This window comes from Perissodus microlepis, chromosome 3, assembly GCF_051167445.1.
Source record: "Perissodus microlepis isolate ML-2025 ecotype Zambia chromosome 3, ASM5116744v1, whole genome shotgun sequence".
In the NCBI taxonomy this organism is placed as follows: domain Eukaryota; kingdom Metazoa; phylum Chordata; class Actinopteri; order Cichliformes; family Cichlidae; genus Perissodus; species Perissodus microlepis.
In genome coordinates this window covers 13,360,108-13,383,961 of record NC_140463.1, presented here as the reverse complement: position 1 = coordinate 13,383,961, position 23,854 = coordinate 13,360,108, and the positions used below count along the sequence as shown (strand labels likewise).

Here is a 23,854-nt window from a genome sequence, read left to right as displayed (position 1 = left end):
TCTCTTCCCCTCTTTCATTGGCTGTTTCAAGTTCAGGTGGACCCTCTAAACCACAGGTAAGTAATCATTTTTCGTCATCTTTCTTTGCTATTCCACTGGACTGAACATAAGTTTAGTTTTTATTTTAGCTACATCTGGTGAAGTTGTGGTAAAATGCTAACATTAGCCTATTCGTCATAGCAAGCTAGCCTCCAGTTTATATTTGCTTGATCTCATCAACAGGTTAGCACAAAATATTCAGCAACCTCATACCGGCAGCTCCTGTAATCACAAAGAGAACAGAATCATCACAAACTGAAATACAAAGTTTATCCCTCAAATCTGAAATATAGCTGTTTGTTCTCTGTCCTCATTCACATCAGGATTTAAAGTTCTTCTCTTTAGATGAGAAGATGGACATTTCAGTCTGCTGCTGCATCATAGTCACCAACATACGGCGCTATTATCAGCAGTGTTTGAGCCGCTGCCTAGTATTGAACAAGAAATCTTAATATTTCAAATTATTTCTCTCTAACGGTGTGTTCACACCGAACGCGATGGAGGCGAACAAAACGCCCCAAACGCCCCTAATTTGACGCGTGCACATTCGCACCTCAACGCGTGTCCAAGAAAAATCCATAGCCGTGAACCGGAAATGTGGGAGGAATGGGGGAGGAAGTTGTGCCAGACTGGTATCTTTGCAAGATGGCAGCTGTCGAGCTAGCGCTTGAAGAGAGAGTCTCCCTTCTCTATGTACTGTGGAGAGCAGAGCAGCGGTGTAAAAGACGTCCTCGCCGTACCTGGGTCCATCAGGTCCTCCAGAGGCGTGAGCAGTTTGGTGAGTTTTACCATTTGCTCCAGGAGCTGCGCCTGGATGACGGCCGATTCCAGCGATATCACCGGCCAGTTTGAGGACCTGCTTTCCCGCGTCGGTCCCAGAATCGCCCGCCTAGACACCAATTACAGGCGCTCAATCCCACCTGCAGAGCGCCTGTCCATCTGCCTGAGGTTAGTAAAAGTATTTAATACGGTAGTCCTTTATTGATACCTGTGCTAATATGCTAAACCATCCATTTATACACTGCTAACATGGATGTGCTATGCTAACAGTGAATGCTGTCGGTGTTTACTGATAGCAAACTGTGGTACGGAGATATTTCTAGTGAACTGTAGCATTAGGACCACTGAGTTAACCTTTGTAGTGATACTCACTCCTTTTTATTTAGACCTGGTTTAATTCTGGGATAGTTGAATATTTGTATATAATCCCTGCAGCTGTCAGACTCTAGAACAGGGGTCACCAGCCTTTATTAAAACAGAGTTAGATAAAACTGTGAACAGTTTGGTTCATCTTTAGTTACATGGTTCTATCTTGATAAGCTATGTCTTATCACAGATTAATTTTTCAAAAATATGAATGATTTAAGGAAGGAAAGGGCTACATGTCAACATACAACTCTTTATTTCTATTAATGTCTTACTTCATTCCTACCTGATTGACATGTTTAGGAATTATGAGTGATTGACTCACTGTAGTTGTAAAAGTTGCTACCAATCAAATTATGATATGTTAAAGTTAAAACAAAACACAACTAGGGATGGGTACCGGTATCCGGTGCCATCATGGCACCGGTTCTGACATAAACGGTAGTAACCAGACCGAAAAGCAGCGCACATTTCGGTGCTTTATTTCGGTGCTTTTTTTTCCTGAGCTGTGATACACTTTAGATTCTAGCCAATCATTTTACGTTTCCGAGGATAGTAGGCGGGTCTAGGTACGTACGTTCTTTTAGAGCAGAGCTACAGATTAAAAATGCCCAAGGAGGACCGGTCAAATGTATGGCTGTACTTCACAGCAAAATATGCAAACTCAGCAGCCTGCAACAAGTGCTTTAAGCTGATACTGTCAAAGGAGGTAACACCTCAAATCCGATGAAACACCTGGCGACGCATAGCGTTTTTTTTTAAAAGCCGAGAAATGCGCCGTATTTGATAGCTTGCTGCGAGACCTCACTCCGTGCACATCTACTGCGGGTGGGTTGCCAGTTGTCGGACCTGGAGCAACATCCCCCAAAAACCCAAAGAATAGAGTCCTGGCCCCTAGCCCTGCCAGTGTAGCAGAAATGATGACGGATGATGATGGCAGCAGCAGCCGTTCTTCTCTGCGTGAGTAGCTTAATGTTGTTTGTGTGTAATTTACGTTGAGTAGGCTAACCACGTTATTACATTAATGCATGTAAGGTGAACTAACAAACATCATCATAGCTACATGCGGCTGTTTTCTTGTTTGATGGCAGATACTCCCTTCACCCTGGCCAAAAAGGCTAAAATGACCAAAGAAAAAGTGGAAAACAGTTAAACATGAGAGGTTTTTGGATAACGTTTGTGTTTTTTCCATTGTTTAAGCACTGCTTCCAGCCAAGAGTGATACCATATATGCCCCATAGCTGCAGAAAAGGCTAACATTGTTATCTTTTTACAAAAAAACAGCTGAACATGAGAGGTTTTTGGACAAAGTTGGTGTTCTCCATTCTTTAAGCACCGGCACCGTTTCAAAAGTACCGGTTTGGCACCGGTATCGGATAAAACCCAAACGATACCCATCCCTAAACACAACTGTTTTAGATATTATCTAATATACATTTTGTAATTATCCTTATAATTACAAAATGTTTTATGTAAGATTTAAGTTTTGTGATTTAAATCTGACATCACAAAAGTATTTTGGAATTTGAATAATGTATTTTGTAACTGCAGTACACATAATACTAATTTTGAACAATTTTGTCCAGGTTCCTTGTCACCGGGGAATCCTTCAGGACCAAGCGTTCAGTTACAGAGTCGGCGTGTCCACGGTGAGCCAGATCACCCCCCAGGTAGCGACGGCCATCTGGGACTGTCTAGTGGACGACTTCATGGCTGTGCCTTCACCTGGAGACTGGCGGTCCATCACAGAGGGATTCCAGGAGCGCTGGAACTTTCCTCTCTGCTGTGGAGCTCTGGATGGGAAGCACGTCCAGACAAAGGCACCCCATATATCATATAGGAGACACACACATTGATATACACTAAATATTTATTCAATTTCTTTTTTTGTGGTGCCCAAATTTATGCACCTGCTTGATTTTGTTTAAACAATTATTGCACACTTTTTGTAAATCCAGTGAACTTCTTTTCACTTCTCAAATATCACTGTGTGTGTCTCCTGTATGATATATTTAACTGACATTTTTTATTGTAACAACCAACGATTTATACAGGAAAATAATGTCTATTAACAAGGTTGCCCAAACTTTTGCATCCCACTGTATTAGTATATTTTGTCATTAGTATAATATGAAATAAATTCTACATGTGTCAAGTCGTGTGCTAACATTTCCTGTGTAGTAGAACTGAGACATTAGTCATTATAAAAATTTATTTGAAATAATATAAACATTCTCAAACAGAAAAACATTAAACATAAATATATAAAATATAAGTATTTACAGAGAGACAGGAATAAAAAGGACCCAGCTGCTCTCCAGAGCAGGAACAAGGCTGAGGAGGAAATGCTCCATTGGAGACTGGTGTGGCCTCTTCAGGGACACCAGGATGGCCAGCTCCAGCACCGATGGACCGTCCTGGGACCCGTCCCTCATCTGCCTCGGAGCCGTCCTCCCCTGTGGGCCTGTAAAACGGCACAAAACACAAAGAAATGAGAAGACTGCTACTAGATTTTAATTTCAACATTGAAAAAACAAAAACAGGATATAATCAGATTGGTTGTAGATATTTAGTAAAGGTGATCACAAGGCAATCCCACCGACTAAAAAGGTATCAGTGCTTGCTGTACATACCTGTGGGTGCAGCAGCAGGAGCTCAGGGACTGGGGAGCCAGGAGAAGCAACTGCTCTGCTGCAGAATCAGTTGGCTCTATCAATACAGTATTAAATGTTAACATGTTGAATATAATCAGAGAAAGTATATACAGTGGTCCCTCATTTATTGCAGCAGGGGTTCTCAGAATAACTAGCCCCTGGTCACGCACTTTATACACTTTTTTCCCCCACACACATGAACATTGGTCACAGTTCTCACAATTGATTCTCAAAGTGCAAACCTTTGTAGATTGCAAAAAAGTATTATTATGCCGCGGTTTGTCTTCATCTGCCTGCCACTTTCGTGCGCCTTTTTCCCTCGCGGTGCAGGTGTGCATTTCCGAATGAGGGTCATAGTTATGGGTGTTTTTGTGCTGTTTTTTCTATTGGACGTGATGGTTATCAAAACCAAACATGATAAATTTGGCAAGCGCAGGAGACACGACACGGAGGAGATTTGTCAATCAGGCTGCAGAATGCAATGCTGTACGGTGCAAAAAAAAGAAAATCAGCGAAAAAGCGAAGCAGTGGCGGATGAGCGGGACCACTGTGTGCTGTTTATTAATAAACAAAATATATTCCTATATGACAACATGCATAAAAGCAGAACGGTATTTGTACGTCAGTGGGAAAATAGCGGTGGCTTGCTAGCTTTTGTGCGGCTTCCCCGGGTCAGCGAAAACTTTCAAAAGAGAAATGAATGAACTTACCAGGTTGCCCGATCTCTTCACATATCTTCCTCCAAGCTCGGTCCTTTATATTCCTGTCTGTACAGAAAGCAGCTGGTGTCGTACAGCTCCGTGTTGTTTGCTACAGCGCTGATTAGCCTTCCCCCCATTGAAGTATGAAGGGCTTTGGCTGGATCTGCCCCTTTGACCTAGGTCACAGCCACGTCACCAGGCTCCTGATTGGTTGTCGCGGCGCGATTTGACGCTGGAGTTCAGATTTTTGCAACTCGAGCGGTAGACGCGAAATGCGCGTATGCACAAAATGCAACACAAAAACTCACGCGCGTGTTTTTTTTCGCGAGTCAAACGCTCCAAACGCGCTAGACTGACGCGAGTTTCAGGCGTTTTGGCGTTTTCGCGACGCAAATCTGCTTCCGAATTTTCGCGGGAGCCGCAATCGCGGGTCATCGCGCCTTTCCATTGACTTTACATGTAAACCTGACACTCTGGCCGCCTCTATCGCGTTCGGTGTGAACACACCGTAAGGATGTAAGCTGTATGGCTGTTTTCTCTGGAGTAGGCCTCTGTTTGCAGGATGGCGAGGGTCGAAGATGCTTCTGGAGTAGCAGATTGTTTTCCTTATTTGACTCTTTCTTTTACCTTTTTGTTAAAAATAATTTTACAGTCTTGGAAAAAAACATTACAGCTTGTTGACGATGTCATATTATCTGTACTTAAATCTTTCTTCATCATCATCATCATCATTTTTGGGCTTAAGTACGAAGCAACTTCCTGATTTCTTAACTAGAAAAAGGGTCTAATAGACAGAGGCTCACGCGAGGTCGACTGAGCATCTACAGTCTCCAGAAGTAACACCTAAGCACTTGACATGCGGTAGGTGGTGGTGTCCAGCAAAACAGCGAGCATCATTTTCCTGTCCCCCATCCCCATTTGTTCTTCTACTTATTCCCCATTGCAGGCTGCTCTGCGGGCCCTAGAAGCCGAGGTTGACCTGGATTCCTAGCCCCCTCCCCCCATTCAGAGGGAACAGGGCACATATGTACATTTAACAAACAAAACCTATAACTCTCTGCCTGTATGTATATAACTTCTGTGTGCGGTGAAAAGGTTGATTTTCTTGTAGACTCCGGAGCAACTCACTCTGTGTTATGCTCTGACTCCCTGAAATTCCAGCATGGGCTCGGGGGAAGACACACCCACCCTGTCTCTGCAACTGGACATGTTCAAAGGGAGAATTTCACCACTCCCCTGTCCTGTATTGACAGGCAGGGCCAAAAGTTTAAACATTGCTTTCTATGGTCATACTTATGTCCATTAAATTTAATGGGAACAGACTTTATGTGCTAACCAAACATAAATTTTATCTCCTGTCATGATGGGATCACAATCACACAGTCAGAATGTGACAATGCAATTGTGAAATACAGCCATGTGACCCCTGCCTTTGTGTATGAATGGCTGAGAGTAGGACCGTTCGCTGAAAGCTTTGTGCATGTGACTGCATGCCTCCAGATGCCTGCACCGTACATCTTAGTATTCACAGGGTCCCGATGCGAGATATGAGGAGGTTAAAAATTATTTTTTTTTTTTACATTTGTTGCACTTGTGATTTCACCCACTGAAGAACAAAAAGTTGTTTATAATGGATGCATCCACCCCACACAGTTCCCTTACTAGGTCTACTGATTGCAGGTAGGAACACCTGGGCAGATTTGTGCACAATTGTAACAAAGCCTGTGATTGGCAAGTGATGGAGGACCCGAAAGTGTTGTTCTCCCTAAAATTGAATGCTTATAAACAGTGTTGGTCAAGTTACTTGAAAAAAGTAATCAGTAACTAATTACTGATTACTTCCCCAAAAAAGTAATCCCGTTACTTTACTGATTACTTATTTTCAAAAGTAATTAATTACTTAGTTACTTAGTTACTTTAAAAAAAAACGATTTACAACCTGAATAGGTGATAAAGCGATAGATCTTTCAGCCGAATTATACTTTTTCTGCATAATCCATCATACAAAATGTAATCAAATGGAAAAGTCTCTTTTTAAAACTTGTTTTTATCAGTTTTAATCTTTTAACTGCATCAAGTAAATATTTAATTACATGCACCATTCTCTGACTTGAAGAAATTAGTTTAACATTTAAACCTATTTTCTGCACATTCCAGCACATAAAATAAAATATTTTTTGTGTTTACACTCACTCTTTCAAATAGATGCAAGTAAAACACAGCAGAAAATAAATAAAATCAAAGACTAGCGGTCCTGTTGCCCTATTTTCACCTGTAAAGCAGGAGTGGGGTAGGCGGAGGTTTACCCTGGTGCAGGTGTGCCGCAGCGGTCAGTTGAAGAATCCACGAGTTTCTCTGTGAATTTCCCATTACGTCTTAGCGCACTCAGTGCTTGTTTAGGGGTTTTTTTTTTCGCTGTAAAAAAAAAGTTTTCTTCCCACGCACAACGCTACGTGGGAAGCTACGGTGGCTGTAGCTCAGGTGGCAGAGCAGGTCAGCCACTAATCAGAAGGTCGGTGGTTCGATCCCAGGCTGCCTCCTGGCTGCATGCCAAATATCCTTGGGCAAGATCCCATGTTTGCCTACTGGTGGTGGTCAGAGGGCCCGGTGGCGCCTGTGTCCGGCAGCCTCGCCTCTGTCAGTGCGCCCCAGGGCAGCTGTGGCTACAATGTAGCTTGCTATCGCCAGTGTGTGAATGGGTGAATGACTGAATGTAGTGTAAAGTGCTTTGGGGTCCTTAATGACTAGAAAAGCGCTATACAAATGCAGGCCATTTACCATTAACGTACACTAATGTTTTTGTCACTTTTTATGGAATCAAACTTAAAGTAAGGTCAGTACTTCCACGCTTTAAACGCTGCACGCTCATACTCTCTCCCGTACTCCATATATTATCCATTGTTGATCTGCACACAGCTGTTGTCACGAATGTCGCACTCGCTTACGTCACTGTCATGAGACATTCTCGCAAAAAAAATCACGGTTTTAGTAACGCAGTAACGCAGCGTTCCTACAGGAAAGTAACGGTAATCTAATTACCGTTTTTGCAATAGTAATCCCTTACTTTACTCGTTACTTAAAAAAGTAATCAGATTACAGTAACGCGTTACTGCCCATCTCTGGTTTGTTACATTACAGTTTTTTTTTTAACAATATAATGTTTGGGGTGTTTTTAGCTGCTAGATGTTCAGAATGCACATACTGTCCTAGTTTCTAACCAGGGTTGTCACGGTCTGCAGCAGACCGTATGGCGTGTGAGAGGAGGACCCAAATGCAGCCACTGAAGGAGAGACGGTATTTTTGAATACAAAAATAAAATGGCGGAAAGTAAACTGAAGCCTAAACAGGAAAACTAACTGAGATAACTATGGCTAAACTGAGAGAACTATGAATGGACTATGAGGACATTACTAAAAAGACATAGAATAACCTAAACTACTCTTAAAACTCAAGGCAACCTGAAAATAATACTGGAACATCCTTTCATAAGGAATCACAAATATAACAACAAACTCAAAGTGCTGGGTTGAGTTTTTAGACCTGGAGCTTTGATGAGAACCCCATTTCCATCTTCTGATGCTCGTGTCAACGATGTCATCCGTTCATGGCTCAAATTCTTGAAGGAGATACTTTCAAAAAGAGAACTAATTTCAAGCTCGCTGCAGTCATTTCTTTCAGTTTTTTGTCATTGTAGTAGAAACTTAATAACAGATATAACCTATAACAGACTGAAATATAATGAGTTCAGATCTACTTTACTTTATCCAGCTAACTCGTTTATGCCTACATCTAAAGAATACTTTGCATCACATCACAGTTTTTCTCTATTTATCTTAAGCTTCAAAGATATTCTAGTGCTCAAATTACTTGTGGATGTGAAAGCTCAAAGTTCAGAATCATTACTTCTCACGGCTAGCCATGGTGCTTCAGAGTAACCCAAGGTTGGTACACCTGTTATATATTTATGCTGCCAAACCCTGTTCAGTCTGAGGGCAACCTGTCAGCACAGCCACCTTAGAGATGTTGCCCGTGCAGCTGGTTTCCTTAAAAGTTTGACCTTTTCCACTAGCCTCCCAAATAGGCCCCTGTGCTCCTAACACAGACTACTCATCCTGAAGTGCATAGCAAACAGAAGCTTGCGTAATAAAATTGAAACAGGAATATAAACAACCCTGAACTGTGTAAATGGAAAACAATGGATGGATGAAAACGTAAACAGAACCAGAGGAACCACAGCAAAAAAGAAAAAAACAAACAGAAGTTGAGAAAAAGTCACTCCATTCATGGCCCTAACCAAATGAATCTGACGCTAAAAGAAACCTTAATAGAAACATGTGTTTGTCTCCATGAGGAAATTGGGTTGAAGCAAAAATAAAACAGTCCCTTAAATACTTTCTAGGCTTGGTAAGGAAGTTCCCGACAATTTCCTGGTTATTTCTAATGGATTTTTTCTGTGCCACAGAGGCATTTCCAAACCAACAAATAACAAGAAAAAGTCAGCACATTTTTAATAAAATCCCACTGGAACATGTGGAGCACTTTGGAGTTCACATTATCACATGAAATATATTCTCTGTTATGCCTTAGTGCTCAGGCAGTCAATCTAATTTCAGTCTGTGTTCAAAGTACAACTCCACCGACCACAGACAGACTGTGATCTGGATCAGCTCTCTATTAATGTAAGTGGGCATGGCTGATTGCATTAGCAGTTATAACATCTTTTCCTCCCTATTTTCCAAGCTGTTTTTTAGTGGTGATCATAATGAACATGGAGTATATAAACACTTACTGTGTGTGTGTTTTTTTGTTGTTTTTTTTTAATAAAAATTGCCCACAGAGACAGGAACGGGAAAATGATGCTGTAGATGTCGCCAGTTAACAATGAGTTGTGTCGAGCTAGGCTAATTACATGCTAACTGATGTACAACTACTGATTACCTGTTCTGTACTGATTAGCAAGAGGAGGCTTATTCCACTAAACTCTGAATGACAGTAACGGCTAATGTGGAGTTTTGAACTTCAATTCAGAAACAGCTTAAAATGTATTATATTAGGCTAAAAACCTTGAGTTTATCTTTGGAGACACTGCTGGCCTCCATGAATGGAAAAACATACATTTTGTCCCATTTCAGCATTTAACTTTTCATCTCTAAGAATGATTGAGACATGCCGACAATGCAGACTATCACTGCAGTGTGAGCTCAAGTCAATGGGGACACAGTGTGATTAAAGCTGAACATCAGGTCTGGGATGTGATTAGATGTCTCCAGCTGTATGTAGTGTCTCTCCTCTGATCAGCAAGAGACACAAGAGTCACAGTTTATTTGACAGGTTTGAGAGAGGCTTGAAATATGCTGGTGTCATCAGGGGTTTATAGGTCTGACTCTGTAGTCCTTTATGTTTTCTGCAGAGCTTAAAACCAGCCACAACACAACCAAGAACAACAGTAGGATAAATCAAACAGGCTCTGCTTTTTTTTCGCCAGTGTTTCTCTTATTTGCAGCGACAGTGTTGCAGTTTACGATTGCATTTTTTCTATCCTCTGATAATTCACAGCTCTCATGTGGGTCAAATGGTGTGTGGAAAAGCATTGTTTCAGACACCTCTTTTTATGTGAGCAGGCACAAGCAGACAGCCCGATTTAACAGATAAAGTTAATAACATGTTTTAATAATACCTGTAATCTCTGCCTGGAGTTTGAATCTTTTGCATAAAGCAGTTAAGCATAAAGTAAGATTTACAAATGCATACCATTTAATTTGAGTGCTTCCAAATGTGCTTTAATCGACACGATTGCAGCGTAATTTACACACACAGAAAACGTTTTTTTAAAAACTAACTTCTTTTCTGATAAGTGTAAAGAATACTGTGTAGCCAGTACAGTACTATGAGATGTAGCCACACGTGACACAAGTGGTGGCAACTATAGCACAACGCAGGAAAGGGGTGAAGATATAAGATGCTAGGGTCAGAAACTTTGAGAGCAGGTTGGAGGAAGCAGGAGGGCAGGCAGCCGGAGCAAGTAATCTGAGTGGCGGAGTGACCAACAGTGAAAAGGGAGGCGAGAAACTGCACAAAGTGAGTGAATGTTTCGAGAGGTACTATCACACAAGAAATTAGTATAATGAGAATGAATAACGAGATTTACACAACTTGACAGCCTGTCACTATGTAAGGTTAGCAGATGTTCTGTCGGAGGAGCAGCCGGAGGAAGCTGCTTCCTCAGTGATTTTAGCATAGATAATGATAAAATCTATCTTTTCTTTAGTGTATTAAATAAAGCTAGCACATCTCTTTTAACCAACCTTTCTTGTTATTTCTGTGGTTTTTTAATGACTTTGAATGATGTACTCGCTTTTTGTGGAGGAAAATCACCAGGATGCATTTGTGTGTTTTAAATATGACTCCTAACCATATCATCATTTTCTCCTGACAGTTTTATCCTGTATGCAAGTAGGTCAAAATAGTTACAGATCAGATGTGAATTAGTTTAAAACTCAAATCGAAAAGTATTTTTACCTTTGAAAATGCCTTCCATAAGTTTATTGATCTAGTGCTGGGCTCTGTGACTGACCCTTCTTGGTTTTACTGACCAGTAGCTGTTCTTCTGCAGGATGATTAAGTCTCTAATGTGCAGTGTAGTTGCTCTAATCTGTACAGGGCTTGCATTAATGCACTCATGTAAGTTTGTTCATTTGTTATTATATAATAGACATGAGTGAATAGTTATAGATATCAGGAGTTGTGTTTGTTGTATATATTGTCTCTTAAATTATTAATGTCAAGACTGGTTAGTTTATCATGGTAACCACCGTCAGTGCGATCAGTGTGTACATGTTAAAAAAAAATGCATGTTGTATGTTCATAGTATATAAATACTACGTATGTGTTAGTGTTCAGGAAAATGCCATAGTAGATAAAGTTTAGAATGTCTTTGGATTAAGGGTTGAAGTTGAAGAGGGCTGAAGATTCACTTTCTAAGGTGCTTTGATGCCCTCTAGTGATACATACAAAGTACCAAAGTCAAGGGGCATATTAATGTTGTGTAGTACTTTTCTGTTTTCTAATTTGTGCTGTCTTTATTTGCAGACCACACTCAGCCAGAACATAGATAAAGATTTAAAAAAGGACCTTAAATCGTTTTTACATTTGGCCCCTGGTGGCTAAAAAAAAGTGCGCAAATGGTTGTTGTATTGAAATAGTGAACATTCATCTGCAGATATTTGATATCTTGGGTTTGTATATAGTTGAAGAATTGTTTTCACTGAAGCTTTATCACAGCATGTATCCGAGGGTGACGCAGGTGGTGAGTAGGGTCTGACTCATATCTATAATTCTCTCTAAACAAGAAACGTGTTACAGTGTCTTCTTTAAACATTACAAGACACAATTAAACAGTTCTTTCTTAAAGGTCTGTCTGTGTAGTTGTAACTGTAATGTTAACTACAATGTATGACTACATAATGGACATCAATGCTTTACAATAGATTAAATGTTAACCCTAACCCCCAACCCTTCTATTTCTCAGTGTGATTTCCAAAGTGGCAGACAGAGTAGTTTGACTTTGCTGCTTTTGTGAACTACTTTGGAGGGTGGATTTTTTAAGTGCTTACAAAATAAATAATTATTATGGTTAAATTACATTAATGTACAGAAATATACTTTTACAGACTTTTTTGTGTCTTTGTTTTTGCTTTACTCTACATTGTTGTAACTAAAATTGTTAACCGTGTGATTGATTCCTACAAAATATGAATTCTCATTGCCCTCTCCAGCATTATTCAAACCAGATGTTAGCTGAAAGCTGTTAATTCAGTATGAATTCAGATCACAAAATACTTAGTTAGCAGCCCTCCCTTAGTTATGCTGCAATAGCCCAAGGCTGCCGGAGAATGCACTGTTTCTTCTTTAATCATCTTTTTCACTCTCTATGTGTTTATACACCTCTCTGCATTTTTTAATGCTTTTTAGGGAAGACTATATGGTCAGAAAGGAGTCATAACAAAACATATCAGACATATACCTGTCAAAGTAAAAGAGGAAGTAACCAAAAGACGACTAATACAGAAACATGAGAAACGCAGGCAAAACAGAGAAAGCAGGAGGATATGGAAAATCTAGAAACACAAAGCAACAAAGGATAACCAAAAGATATAATATTAACACTAACAATTGGAGTATAATCCACTGTTTTGTTAATGTATTCAATAAGTTCTCCCTTTTGCAATCTGTAAGTATGTAGCAAACACAAACACCATTAAACATTACATGATCTATGATCACCTTATGATACTATAATTGATCCAAGAGTAGATGTTTGGTTCAGCTTTCTCTACTATCAAAAGCAAACATACCATTAAACATGTTTTAAACAAACATTAAGAGGAATAACAAAACAAAATTATACAATGTGCGACTGTTCTTTGTACAAAGCACAGGTTATTTCATTACCTAATTCATAGTTTCTAGGCAAATTATGACAAAATTCTATCTTCCTTTAGTGCAGTGGGGCTTGGCCTGATAACAACCTATGCTTCTGGTATCCTGCCTTTTGTTGTTGAGACTATCCAGTATGATCCCAGATCAAAGTTTCTGTCAGTATAAATCTCTCTCCCTCTCTGTATACACGCACACACGCACACACACACACACACACACACGCATACATACATACATATATATATATGTATATATATATATGTATGCATGCGGCTCTGATGGAGGATGAGGAGGATGAAGGCTGCTGCTCAGGAGGCTCTCTGGTGATTCTGCAGGTGGTGTCTCTGTGAAGAAGACGCTGCTCTCTCCGTCCGTCTCTCTTTATGTGGATCCTGGAGAGTGGGGATGGAAGTGGAGTCCACGGTGGAGACACCTGATGGGAACCTCCCACTGATGGATGCTTATTCAGCCTCTTCTTACACAAACAGGACAACAGCAACAGGAAACACTGAAATAAGTTTGTCACTGCAGGATTAAAGACATTCAACAATAATGCTCTTCGTGTCTTCTTAAAGCTCTTTGTCCTGCTAACAGCTGTGATACAACTGCATCTACATTTTGTCTCACACTCTTCATGACTGTGGTGTAATGTAAAAAGATATTTGGCCTCACCCAGTGATGCATTTAATGCAAAAACGTACCCATTTTTAAAATTTTGTTCTGAAACTTTGACAGCATTGATTTGTTTATTCATTTGTCTTCATCAGGACCTGAGCAGCAGCATTCTTTAGTGCTGAAGAGGAAGTCACATGATGCAGCGTTGGTTCCTGGAACTAGGTCTGCTACATGTGGTCCATCAAGAACTTGTACAGCTCCCCTTTATGAGGCTGTGTTCTGATCTCACTCAGAAGTCACTGGTTATTCAGGTAAAAGTGTCCCAGCATTTAATGTTCAATATTAAACTCATAGCAGAAGTTAACATGTTTTACAGCCTGACATAAAAACAGTTTGAGCATCTCTCTGTGGTTTTCTCCTTCATAATAAGCATAATCCTCAGTTTGGATCACATCATGGTTTTATATCAGGGGCGACTCCATAATGGTTGATGTGATGTTTCACTTTGTCACTTATTTTGTAGGGAAATATTTGGGGTTATTGCAAAAACAAAACACTGCACAAACATGGATCAATGCTCTACTCAAATGAATAGATTTTTTTATTTTGTGCAAGACTGATGAGATATGTGCAAATCATTGTTTTACAGACAGGCAGAGCAGAGGGCGGAGCATGTTGGAGAGGGTCAGTCAGCTGACATTTCAACACCTCTGATTGGACAAAAAACTGTGTGATATGTGAAATTTGTACATTGTCAAACAAACAAAGAGAAAACAAATGTCTTCATGCTTCCTCATCCATCTGTGAAATTGGAGTCATCACACTGACATTTGACAGATTTGCTCTCTAAACAGCAACAAAACACAATTTTATAAAAGTTCAACCTCACAAATGTAAAGTTTGAAGCCTTCACCATCCAGAGAATAAAACATGCTCATGTGTTGTAAACCCGTTTGTCATAAGTTCACTTCATTCATAGTGTATGGAGGCATAAATACCAAACATTATTTCCTTTTGACATATACAGTTCAGTGTTTGCCTCGAGCATAAACATGAACATGAGCTGTGTTTCTGTGGAAAACCAACCTGTGCTGTTTGTGATTCTGCTGAAAACAAGAACACAACAATCAGTTATTGTAGTTTTAAGTGTTTAATGTGTCAAATTATATTATACAATTATAATTATACAAATTATATGTAGTCTCTCTCTTCACTTGCATACCCACCACGGAGGCCGTGGAGACTGTCAGAAAACGACTACAAGAAGACAGCTCCTTGGAGGACAGGACCAACTTCACACCCGATCAGATTTGCACACTGTTAGACCTCTGCCTCACCACTACATATTTCAAATACAACGAAGGCTTTTACAGACAAAAACATGGCTGTGCCATGGGCTCCCCCGTGTCACCTATTGTAGCCAACCTTTACATGGAGGAAGTGGAAAGGAAGGCTCTTGGCTCTTTCAAAGGAAGAGTACCCAGCCACTGGTACAGATATGTGGACGACGCCTGGGTCAAAATCAAGACACAAGAAGTGGAATCCTTCACTGCGCACATTAACGCTGTGGATAAAAACATCAAGTTCACCAGGGAAGACACAAAGGACAACTGTTTGCCTTTCCTGGACTGCGCTGTGCACATTGAAGAGAACGGCAAACTCAACATCGAAGTTTACCGGAAGCCCACACACACGGACCAGTACCTCCTCTTTGACTCCCATCACCCTTTGGAACACAAACTTGGAGTAATTAGGACCCTACACCACCGGGCAGAACATGTTCCCTCTAAGCCTGAAGGAAAAAAGAAGGAACACACACATGTAAAGGAAGCACCCAAAACGTGCGGCTATCCTAAATGGGCGTTCTTAAAGTCAGCAAAGAGGCACAGAAAAGAAGACCAGACACCAACGAGGGAGGATAAGAAGGACAGACGCAACAACATTGTCATCCCCTATGTAGCCGGTGTATCAGAAAAACTTAGGAGAGTTTTCTCCAAGCATGACATCCCGGTGCATTTCAGACCCAGCAACACGCTCAGACAAAAACTGGTTCACCCGAAAGACAAAACGCCAAAACACAGACTTAACAATGTGGTGTATGCTGTACAGTGCAGCGAGGAATGCCCAGACCTCTACATTGGAGAGACCAAACAGCCACTTCACAAGCGCATGGCACAACACAGAAGAGCCACCTCCACAGGACAAGACTCAGCAGTCCATCTGCATCTTAAGGATAAAGGACACTCTTTCGAGGATGCCAATGTTCACATTTTGGACAGAGAGGACAGATGGTTTGAAAGAGGAGTGAAAGAAGCCATCTATGTCCACTGTGAGCGACCATCTTTGAACAGAGGCGGGGGTTTACGACACCAACTCTCTGCCATCTATAATTTGCCAGTTTTGAGATCCCTTCCCAGACGCCTTAACGCCCACTCACATCCTGGGCCATCTGACCTCAGGAATTCGCATGATAAGGTGGGGCCAGGTTTCACAATGAACACACCCGAAACTCTGGCTGATTGGGACCCACACCCAGTTTCACACCTTGGCTCAGGCGATTAGAGGATCATCAGGGGGTCCTTTTGTCCCTCTGTGGGGGGATACTCCCACTAGGTTTATATCTGGGACTCTCCACCATTTGACCTTAGAACTGAAGAAGCTTCTCGGATGAGAGGTGAAACGTCTTCAAGTAACTTAAAGAAGTCCAGACGCTTTTCTTTGCAAGCTCCTTTGTCAAATTATACACAAACACAAACCCTGTCACAGCAATGTTACAAAGAAACGGGTTGTTATTGATCATAAGTCAATGACCCTCTTAAGGCACGACCCCCACTGGCCTTTAAATTCCTGGGACTCTCCACCATTTTGTTTCGGAACTGAAGAAGCTTCTTGGATGAGACATGAAACATCTTCAAGTAGCTTAAACAAGTCCAGTAACTTTTCTTTCCAAGCTCCTTAGACTACCATCAGTCGGATGGCTGAGATCCGTCAATGCAAAATTAATACTTCCTTTTTAAATTTTAAGAGTTCAAATGAGTAATTCGTTAAATATAAACAACACTTTTATTGAGAGAAATGAGTTTGATACAACACAACTTTCAGCAGATTTACAGGATATCCTGCAGGCGTATAAATGTAACAGCAAAGTCTGTTTTTGGATCTTAGCGTTACTCTGGTTCAGGTTCATCGCCCCATCACCCGACTTCTGGTACAGATACCACAACATCTAATATTAAAGTTCTTATAAATTATTTTAATATGATTGACAACAGACATCCTCAAATTTTCACACAAAATATATAAACATTTAACAGACTGTTTCATGGAAGCACTGAGTTTCAACATGCACAACCAACCACTAAAGAGCCAGTACTGATGTACAGTATTAATATTGAAGAGCATTTTCTCCTCTGAGACGTTCACATTTAATCCCGGCATATTTCAAGAGAAAACAAACCCCTGTTTAGTCCTCAGTGGTTGTTTGTTTCTAACAATACTGGAATCCACCAAAGGCAAAGGCCCGACTCAAACAGCAGACACACCCATTCTCTAGGACTAATCTGTCTGAAGGCTTAATGACTACCATTTTCAATCGCTGTCACTGTCATCCTCCTCTTCCTCCTGTTCCTCTTCCTCCTTCTTCTCAGTTTCCTCTACAAGTCCTGAGAAGAAGTCATTGTCACCATGGGCCTTCTTGGTGAGAGACTTCATCCGACCGTTTTTCTTCTTTCTCTTGCGGTACTCATCGACAGTCGTGTTGGGTAAACTGGAAATATCCCAGAACTTTATGAGCTGGTCTTGGGCGCAGCTGACCAGGAAACGTGAGTCCCAAGACTTAGCGAGCTCTTCAATGGGTTCACCAACATGCTGCCCGATGCAGCCGATGACTCGGTTGGGAAGAAGGTTGACGGCTCTGATGGTGGAGAGACAGAGTGTGTTAGTAAGTTATATTGACAATCTGATGTCTGATGAGTCTTAACGAGTACCATTTGTTTATCAGCTTCAACATAAAACAACTCTGACTCAATGCAGTTTTACAGATGATCAGACAAACGTGTACTGACAACTTTACAGATGGTGTGCTGACCAATCACAGCAGCCCAGGAACTAATGGTTAAGGTCTTTGAGATTACTGAAAGTAAGCTGGTTTAAAATGCTAATATTTCACTTGGGATGACGATAATTTTTGAAAATGGCCTGAAGTCCAAAACCAAGATCAGAGGAATCATTGGTCAGGGCTCTAGAGTGCGACCAATTTGGTCACAAATGCGACCAATTTTTTCAATGGCGCGACTAAAAATTATTTTAGGTCGCACCGGTGCGCCCAACTGTTCGAGTAACAAAACAAAAAAAAAAGTCTTTGCAACTCTGAAAGTCTTCGTGTGGTCAACAGCAGACACACATTGTGCCCCTATCGTGGTCTAAACCAATCAGAGATAGTAAGGGGAGGGACCTCTCTGATTGGTCGTGGTCCAGATATTCATGTAGTCCCTGTGTACGTTTGAAAGTGCAGGGTGGGCGGAGAGAGAGAGGTGAGTAACCCTAACCCACCAGTCTACCGTTGTTTACAGCGCTGTCAGCCACTGTGTTTTTGTTTTGTTTTTTTTAACTTAAATGACCTCGGACAAGAAAGCCTAATTTCTGCAGTTCAATACTGAAGACATTTAAACTTTTTAAAATTATGCAAAATTGCAGAATATTTTTAAGGTTATCTGCTATAAAAAGCCAGACCAGAAAAATCTCCTTCATGTTTTTCTGTGTTTTATTCTCAGTTACTTTCACACAAAGGCATCTGCTGTGATGTTCACAATTCTGATGAAGTCTCACATGTATCAGTACTGATAAAGGATCAGAATTATAATATTCCTGACTGTCTGAGGCAAAATTGAATCGAATCGGGACCTTGTGAATCGGAATCAAATGGATTATATAAATCAGTGATGATACCCAGCCCTAGTGAGCAGCCTAGGCCCGACAGAAGTGGATGTAGCTGTGGGTAATAAGAAAAGATGAAAAGAACTATTCATAACTTTTTTGTTAAGTTTAAGGCCTGATCTGTCTGAAATTCACAGCCAGTGCTCTGACACAGAGCCATCAACAGTGTATCCAGAAAACACTATATGTTGTGGTAAATGCACTGCCCAAGTGTCCCCTCTCACCACTGCCTTTCAGCGACAGGCAGCAGCAAACAGAGGAGGCCGATGTGATGATTAAATTTAAGATTGTCTACAATATTGCCAAAGAGTACCAAAGCACTTTAAGCACAAGCACAAGATTGTTAGTTAATCATTTACAAATCAATATTGTCTGTATGGATATCAATTTCCCCCCCAAAAAAGTGCACATGTAAAACTGCGGTGTTAAGCAACGTGGTTGAAAAATCTGGGTGCGCCTAACTTTTGTGCTAGGCGCACCCAGTGCAACCGTGGCAAAAAGTTAGTCTAGAGCCCTGCTGGTAGATGATTTTTTCTTGTCACCAACATGTTGCACAGATGCTAAATTACCTGAGTAACGCTCTGTATTTTAGTGATTCTGCAGTAAAGGCTAACAGACGGCTAACAGGGCTTTTAATCGATAGTAATGTCAAAAGCAAGAAGAACTTTAATAATCTGCTCAAACTGGCAGATATTTCCAGCTGTATATCACACTGTATTTTGTATTAAACCTTCAATGTTAACACAACTCACCTGATGTACCCGTCTGTGGAGGCGGTGCACATGATGCTGTCAGTGATTGGGAGGATTTGGTCTATGGACTCAGCCTTGAGAGCGAAGCGGTCACTGGTGGCTCCAAAGCCGTTCCAGTTGAAGATGTAGATGGTCCCCTCGCTGGAGCCGCAAACCACCTTCTTGCCCCGTTTCATCAGCGCCACTGAGGTCAGATCACCACTCTGGTACTCTGACAGCAGCTCAAACCGACGCCTTTTGATGTTGAAGACGCCCATGGTGCCATCGCCACTGTGACAAATCACAGCAAATCAGATTGGAGCTCAGATGGTGAGCTCAGGATCACCATTTCTGGCTTTTTTCTGTACCTTAACTTCATCATATCTAATAAAACCCTGAAACTTTATGTTTTCACTAAGAACACCTAAGTGCATAAAGTTGGGTTGAAATTTGGGAAACTTTAAAATTCATGTGATTTTTTTTCCCAGTATTTTTGAGGCCTTATAGCTGCACGTGACGTCCAGGTGAAAACTCCAAGGCTAAAAACATATCGAAGCTCTGCAAAAAACTGCAACCAAACGTCCACCCCAAGCGTCACAGTCTGTAATGGTTTTGGGTTTCCTTGGAGTATCTTGAGTGTCTTACTGATGTAAAAAAAAAAAAAAAAAAAAAAAAGCTTAAGTTAAGATGAGTCAAAGAGTTGCTGCTGGGTCAGGGTTTGATTGCTGATGGTGGGTTGCAAACTGGCTCAGGCTTCAAGCCTTTTGAATTTTAAATGAGTCGTCCAATTCCATCAGGTGAGCTGCTGTCATGACTGACTTCTGCAGTAAGTTCTCTTGTGGAACGTATTTCTCGTGAAAACTGTACCAGGATCTAAATTAATGTTGTTTTCAGTTGGATGTCAACTCTTGATTTTATTGCTATAGCACTGTACAGAAGTCTTGAGTCACCCGTCACTTCTTCATATTTTCCTTCCAATGAGTCAGGCTTTCTTGTCATTTTGAAAGCAGTTTTGAGCAATCAGATGCTTCACATTTGGGAAAGAGCTTTATTTTACAGCATTATAATGATCTTAAGCACACTGCCAATGCAGCAAAAACATATCTAGAAGGTGGTCATAGCAACTATTGACTTGCAAGCTTGTTAGAATCATACAAACTCTTTTGCTCTTCTATACTATATTTTCATAAATGCCTGCACATTTGCCATTTTTCTGGCAAATATAAAGAAATGAGGGCTGGCTCAGCACTTTGCACAGAACTGTATCTTGATTCACTTTATAGTAGCAGCTGAGCAGCACATGCGCTTGATGCCAAGTTGGGAAAACTCGACATCAATGACACTGTGATTATCAAAACATCAGAAAAAGATCCAAGTTAGACTTGAGCCTTCAGTCAAATGTACGTTCAAAACAAAGTGCTGACAGCCACCAGTGCTACTCCTCAGCCTCGTAGCAGGCACACCTGTGTTATTAAATTTGACAGGTGATGTTTAGAAAAACTTGACCTCTGACCGTGACCTTTTGATACCATGTTGTCATATTCACATATTTTGGTGTTCACGCCGTCGGCCTATCACAGCTGAGAGGTAAAGACGAGACCTGCCATGGTGGTATAACTTCTAGAGCAGCAAACTATGGAGGAGTTTTCTTATTTTCTACATTCAGTTATGCACGTTGTTAAACTTACCTTATTGTCAAAGCTGGATAGAGACAAAAAGTTAGCAAAGCAACTTGGGGTTTAGTATATTTCCCAAGGTTAATTTTGCATGCAGACTGGAGCATCAAGGAATCGAACCACCAACCTTCTACCTCCGGAGCTACATCTACACCATTGTGACACTTGGAGGCTGTGTAAAAGTGATTTGTTTGGAAATATTTCCAGTATTTATCAAGTTTTCAGAGCTTATGCTCTTCAGAAAAGAGACTCTCAGAAAATAAAGTATTAAGTGAATATAAAGTTTCCATGGTTGTTGGATGTGAAAAGATCCAAGTGATCCAGAGAGATTTTTGAATTGTTCAGTAGATTTTGTCTATAGTTGATCAGTAGTTGTTGTTACCTGGCTGTGAGCAGGATCCTCTTGGCTTGGTCCACAGTGATGTCACTGATGTAATCCTCGTGGTGTTTCAGGTCCATGATGGCAGTCCCCTTCCTCATATCCCACACCTTCGGAGAGGAAACAAACGACAGGGAGGTAAGCCTGAATTAAAAAACTGAACTCACTGAAAGGGGACATTGTGGCCACCAAAGACCAGAAGAAACAGGGCGACAGCATCAATCAATACAGCAGAACACATCTCCAGTGCTCTAGAGTCCAGTGGCGGTGTGCTTAACATCACTGCAATGCTTTGTATTGAGCTTGTTAATGTAAGGCTTAGACGCAGCTGATTTGAACCCATTCCATGGAGCTCTCTACGCACTGTTGTTGAGCTGATATGAAGGTCACATGAGGCTTGGAGGTCTGCAGTAACTGACTCTGCACAAAGTCAGCGACCTCTGCACACTATGTGCCTCAACATCCGCTGACCCCACTCTGTCATTTTACCACTTCATGGCTGAGTTGCTGTCATTCCCAATCACTTCCAGTTTGTTATAATACCACGAACAGCTGACTGTGGAATATTTCGTGTTGAGGAAATTTTATGACCGGACCTATTGAACAAGTAGCATCTTATGACGGTACCACGCTGGAATTCACTGAGCTCCTGAGAGCGACCCATTCTTTCACAAATGTTTGTGGAAGCAGTCTGCATGCCTCAGTGTGGCAGTGGAAGTGAATCAAACACCTGAGTTTAATGTTTTGGATGAGTGAATGAATACTTTTTACAACAAAGAGTGAGAACCCTGGAGGGAAAAAACATTACAACACTTTGTTTCCATCATGGCTGGCACTGCATATGAAACATCCGGACATCACTACATGGTAATTAGCACATGATGCACCAGTATAAGCATAAATGGCAACAACGGCTGCCACTTGCTTACAGGATGTAAATAATGAATGGACTAGTTGTTATGCATGGTTTTTCACTCTGAACTCTGAACGTGCTTTACACAACTTGCTCCATAGACTGCATGTCTATGTCAAAGGATCACGGAGCCCAATCGTCCAGCATGGTTGGACTGCAGCTTACAATTGTAGTCGTTCTTTTCTACTCCAGAGGTCCTCTGTGAGCTCATGGGTCACTACAAACAGAACGGACAGAAGGTGAAGAACAGGTTCACGGCATGTTACGGCGAGCAGAGCGATGACTGCGGCCGCAAACTGAAGGAGTGGAGAATGGTGAAGTCTGACGGGAGCGCAGAGGTGCAATGTGCTCTACTTCAAGAGGTCCGGTTCAGGGAACCTTCCAGGCTCTGCTTTCTCATCTAAACCTCGCTCAGGATGCAGCAACTTGACTCCTGACAGGCACAGGTAAACGAGACCATATTTGACCTGTTTTGGCTTCCAGTACATTTTAGATTTAATTTGAAAATGTCTGTTTTAAGTCACCAATTGCAGTCTCACCCTCTTAACTTTGTCAACTTTTAACTAAGCACGCTGCAAACAGATCTTTAAGGGCAGCTGACCTGATGCTTCTGGTTGTTCCACGAAGCAGACTCAAGAACAGAGGAGACAGAGGCTTTGCTTTAGTTGCTTCTAAACATCAGAACAAGTGCACCTCTTCAAATTATGACCCCTCCAACACTCAACATCTTTAGTCCTCAGTGTTTAAATTTTGAATTGTTGTGTATTATTGACTGAATCTGGCACAAAAATATCTCTTAAATCTCTTTCTGGTAACTGGGTGTGTTCTAAAAACACAGATTCAAATTCGGGGTAAAGACGGAGCGAGACCCTGTTCAGACCTTTAAGGTGCCTCCATCGTCTCCGGTCGCCACGATGTTCTCGTCTACAAGGAGCAAACTGTTGATTGGCGCCCCGTGGGCCCCTCGGATCCGTGTGACCAGCTGCCCCCGCTCCACGTCCAGTTGGTGCACGGCCTTGTCTCGGGACACGCTGTACAGCTTCTCTCCGTCCGCCGTGAAGCGAAGCTGGCGGCAGGACTTCAGGTGGTGCCCCGAGGACCACAGCTCCCGGTTCTCGCCCTCCGTGCACGAGTACGAGAAAGCGTACACGTCCCCGTCCACGTCCCCGCAGGCCAAAACGTCCCTGGTCGGGTGCAGAGCAACCGTGTTGGCAATCGCTTCCAGCTGGAGGTCCATGGGGGTATCTCGGATTCTCGGTCCTTGCGGCTCGCCCGCATCCTCGTCTTCGTCCTCATCAGGGTCCGGATCTGGCTCGGAGCCGGCCGGCTCAGAATCAGACGTTTCGGGGTCTTGGGTGGTTTCCGGAGCTTCTTTTTGCTCAGTTTCCGAACTTTCTGAAGCTACTTCAACGTGTTCCGTGGTAGCTGCCATGTTGTTTTGCCTTTCTTCTTCTTTTATGTTGAATTAAAGAAGCGATGCAGGTGAAAACCAGCCTCATACCGCCCCCAAGCTGTAGTTAAATAAACCACACATACGCAGAAGAACACTCAGCAAATTAATATATTTAAAGGTCAAGAGGTAAAAATAAACATGCTAAAGCTTACTCTCTTATATTGTGTGTTCTG

At 41.6% G+C, this 23,854-nt stretch overlaps 1 protein-coding gene and 2 long non-coding RNA genes across 3 annotated transcripts; 1 reads left to right on the top strand and 2 right to left on the bottom strand.

Annotated features, from left to right (window-relative positions):
- Window positions 1-395: 395 nt before the first annotated feature.
- LOC146390026 (uncharacterized) lies at window positions 396-3,340 on the top strand. Its single transcript, XR_014799784.1, has 2 exons — window positions 396-987; window positions 2,772-3,340. It is a non-coding gene; the product is annotated as an uncharacterized LOC146390026 (long non-coding RNA).
- Window positions 3,341-3,383: 43 nt separating this feature from the next.
- LOC146390025 (uncharacterized) lies at window positions 3,384-4,801 on the bottom strand. The gene is made up of 3 exons (XR_014799782.1): window positions 4,550-4,801; window positions 3,819-3,894; window positions 3,384-3,649 (listed from the first exon to the last, which is right to left on the bottom strand). It is a non-coding gene; the product is annotated as an uncharacterized LOC146390025 (long non-coding RNA).
- An 11,837-nt stretch (window positions 4,802-16,638) lies between these two features.
- wdr55 (WD repeat domain 55) lies at window positions 16,639-23,696 on the bottom strand. Its single transcript, XM_084923115.1, has 4 exons — window positions 23,109-23,696; window positions 21,319-21,425; window positions 19,282-19,551; window positions 16,639-17,507 (listed from the first exon to the last, which is right to left on the bottom strand). The coding sequence occupies exons 1-4, from the start codon at window positions 23,658-23,660 to the stop codon at window positions 17,183-17,185; spliced, it is 1,254 nt and encodes a 417-aa protein (XP_084779241.1). The 5' UTR covers window positions 23,661-23,696; the 3' UTR covers window positions 16,639-17,182.
- Between the last annotated feature and the right edge of the window lie 158 nt (window positions 23,697-23,854).

What these genes read in the sequence shown, in the direction of transcription:
- wdr55 (XM_084923115.1), bottom strand. Translation starts at nt 23,660, where the DNA reads ATGGCAGCTACCACGGAACACGTTGAAGTAGCTTCAGAAAGTTCGGAA. An exon ending in ACGATGGAGGCACCTTAAAG is followed by an intron (nt 21,426 to 23,108) that starts GTCTGAACAGGG and finishes TCCTCTCCGAAG; the next exon opens with GTGTGGGATATGAGGAAGGG. An exon ending in AGGATCCTGCTCACAGCCAG is followed by an intron (nt 19,552 to 21,318) that starts GTAACAACAACT and finishes GATTTGTCACAG; the next exon opens with TGGCGATGGCACCATGGGCG.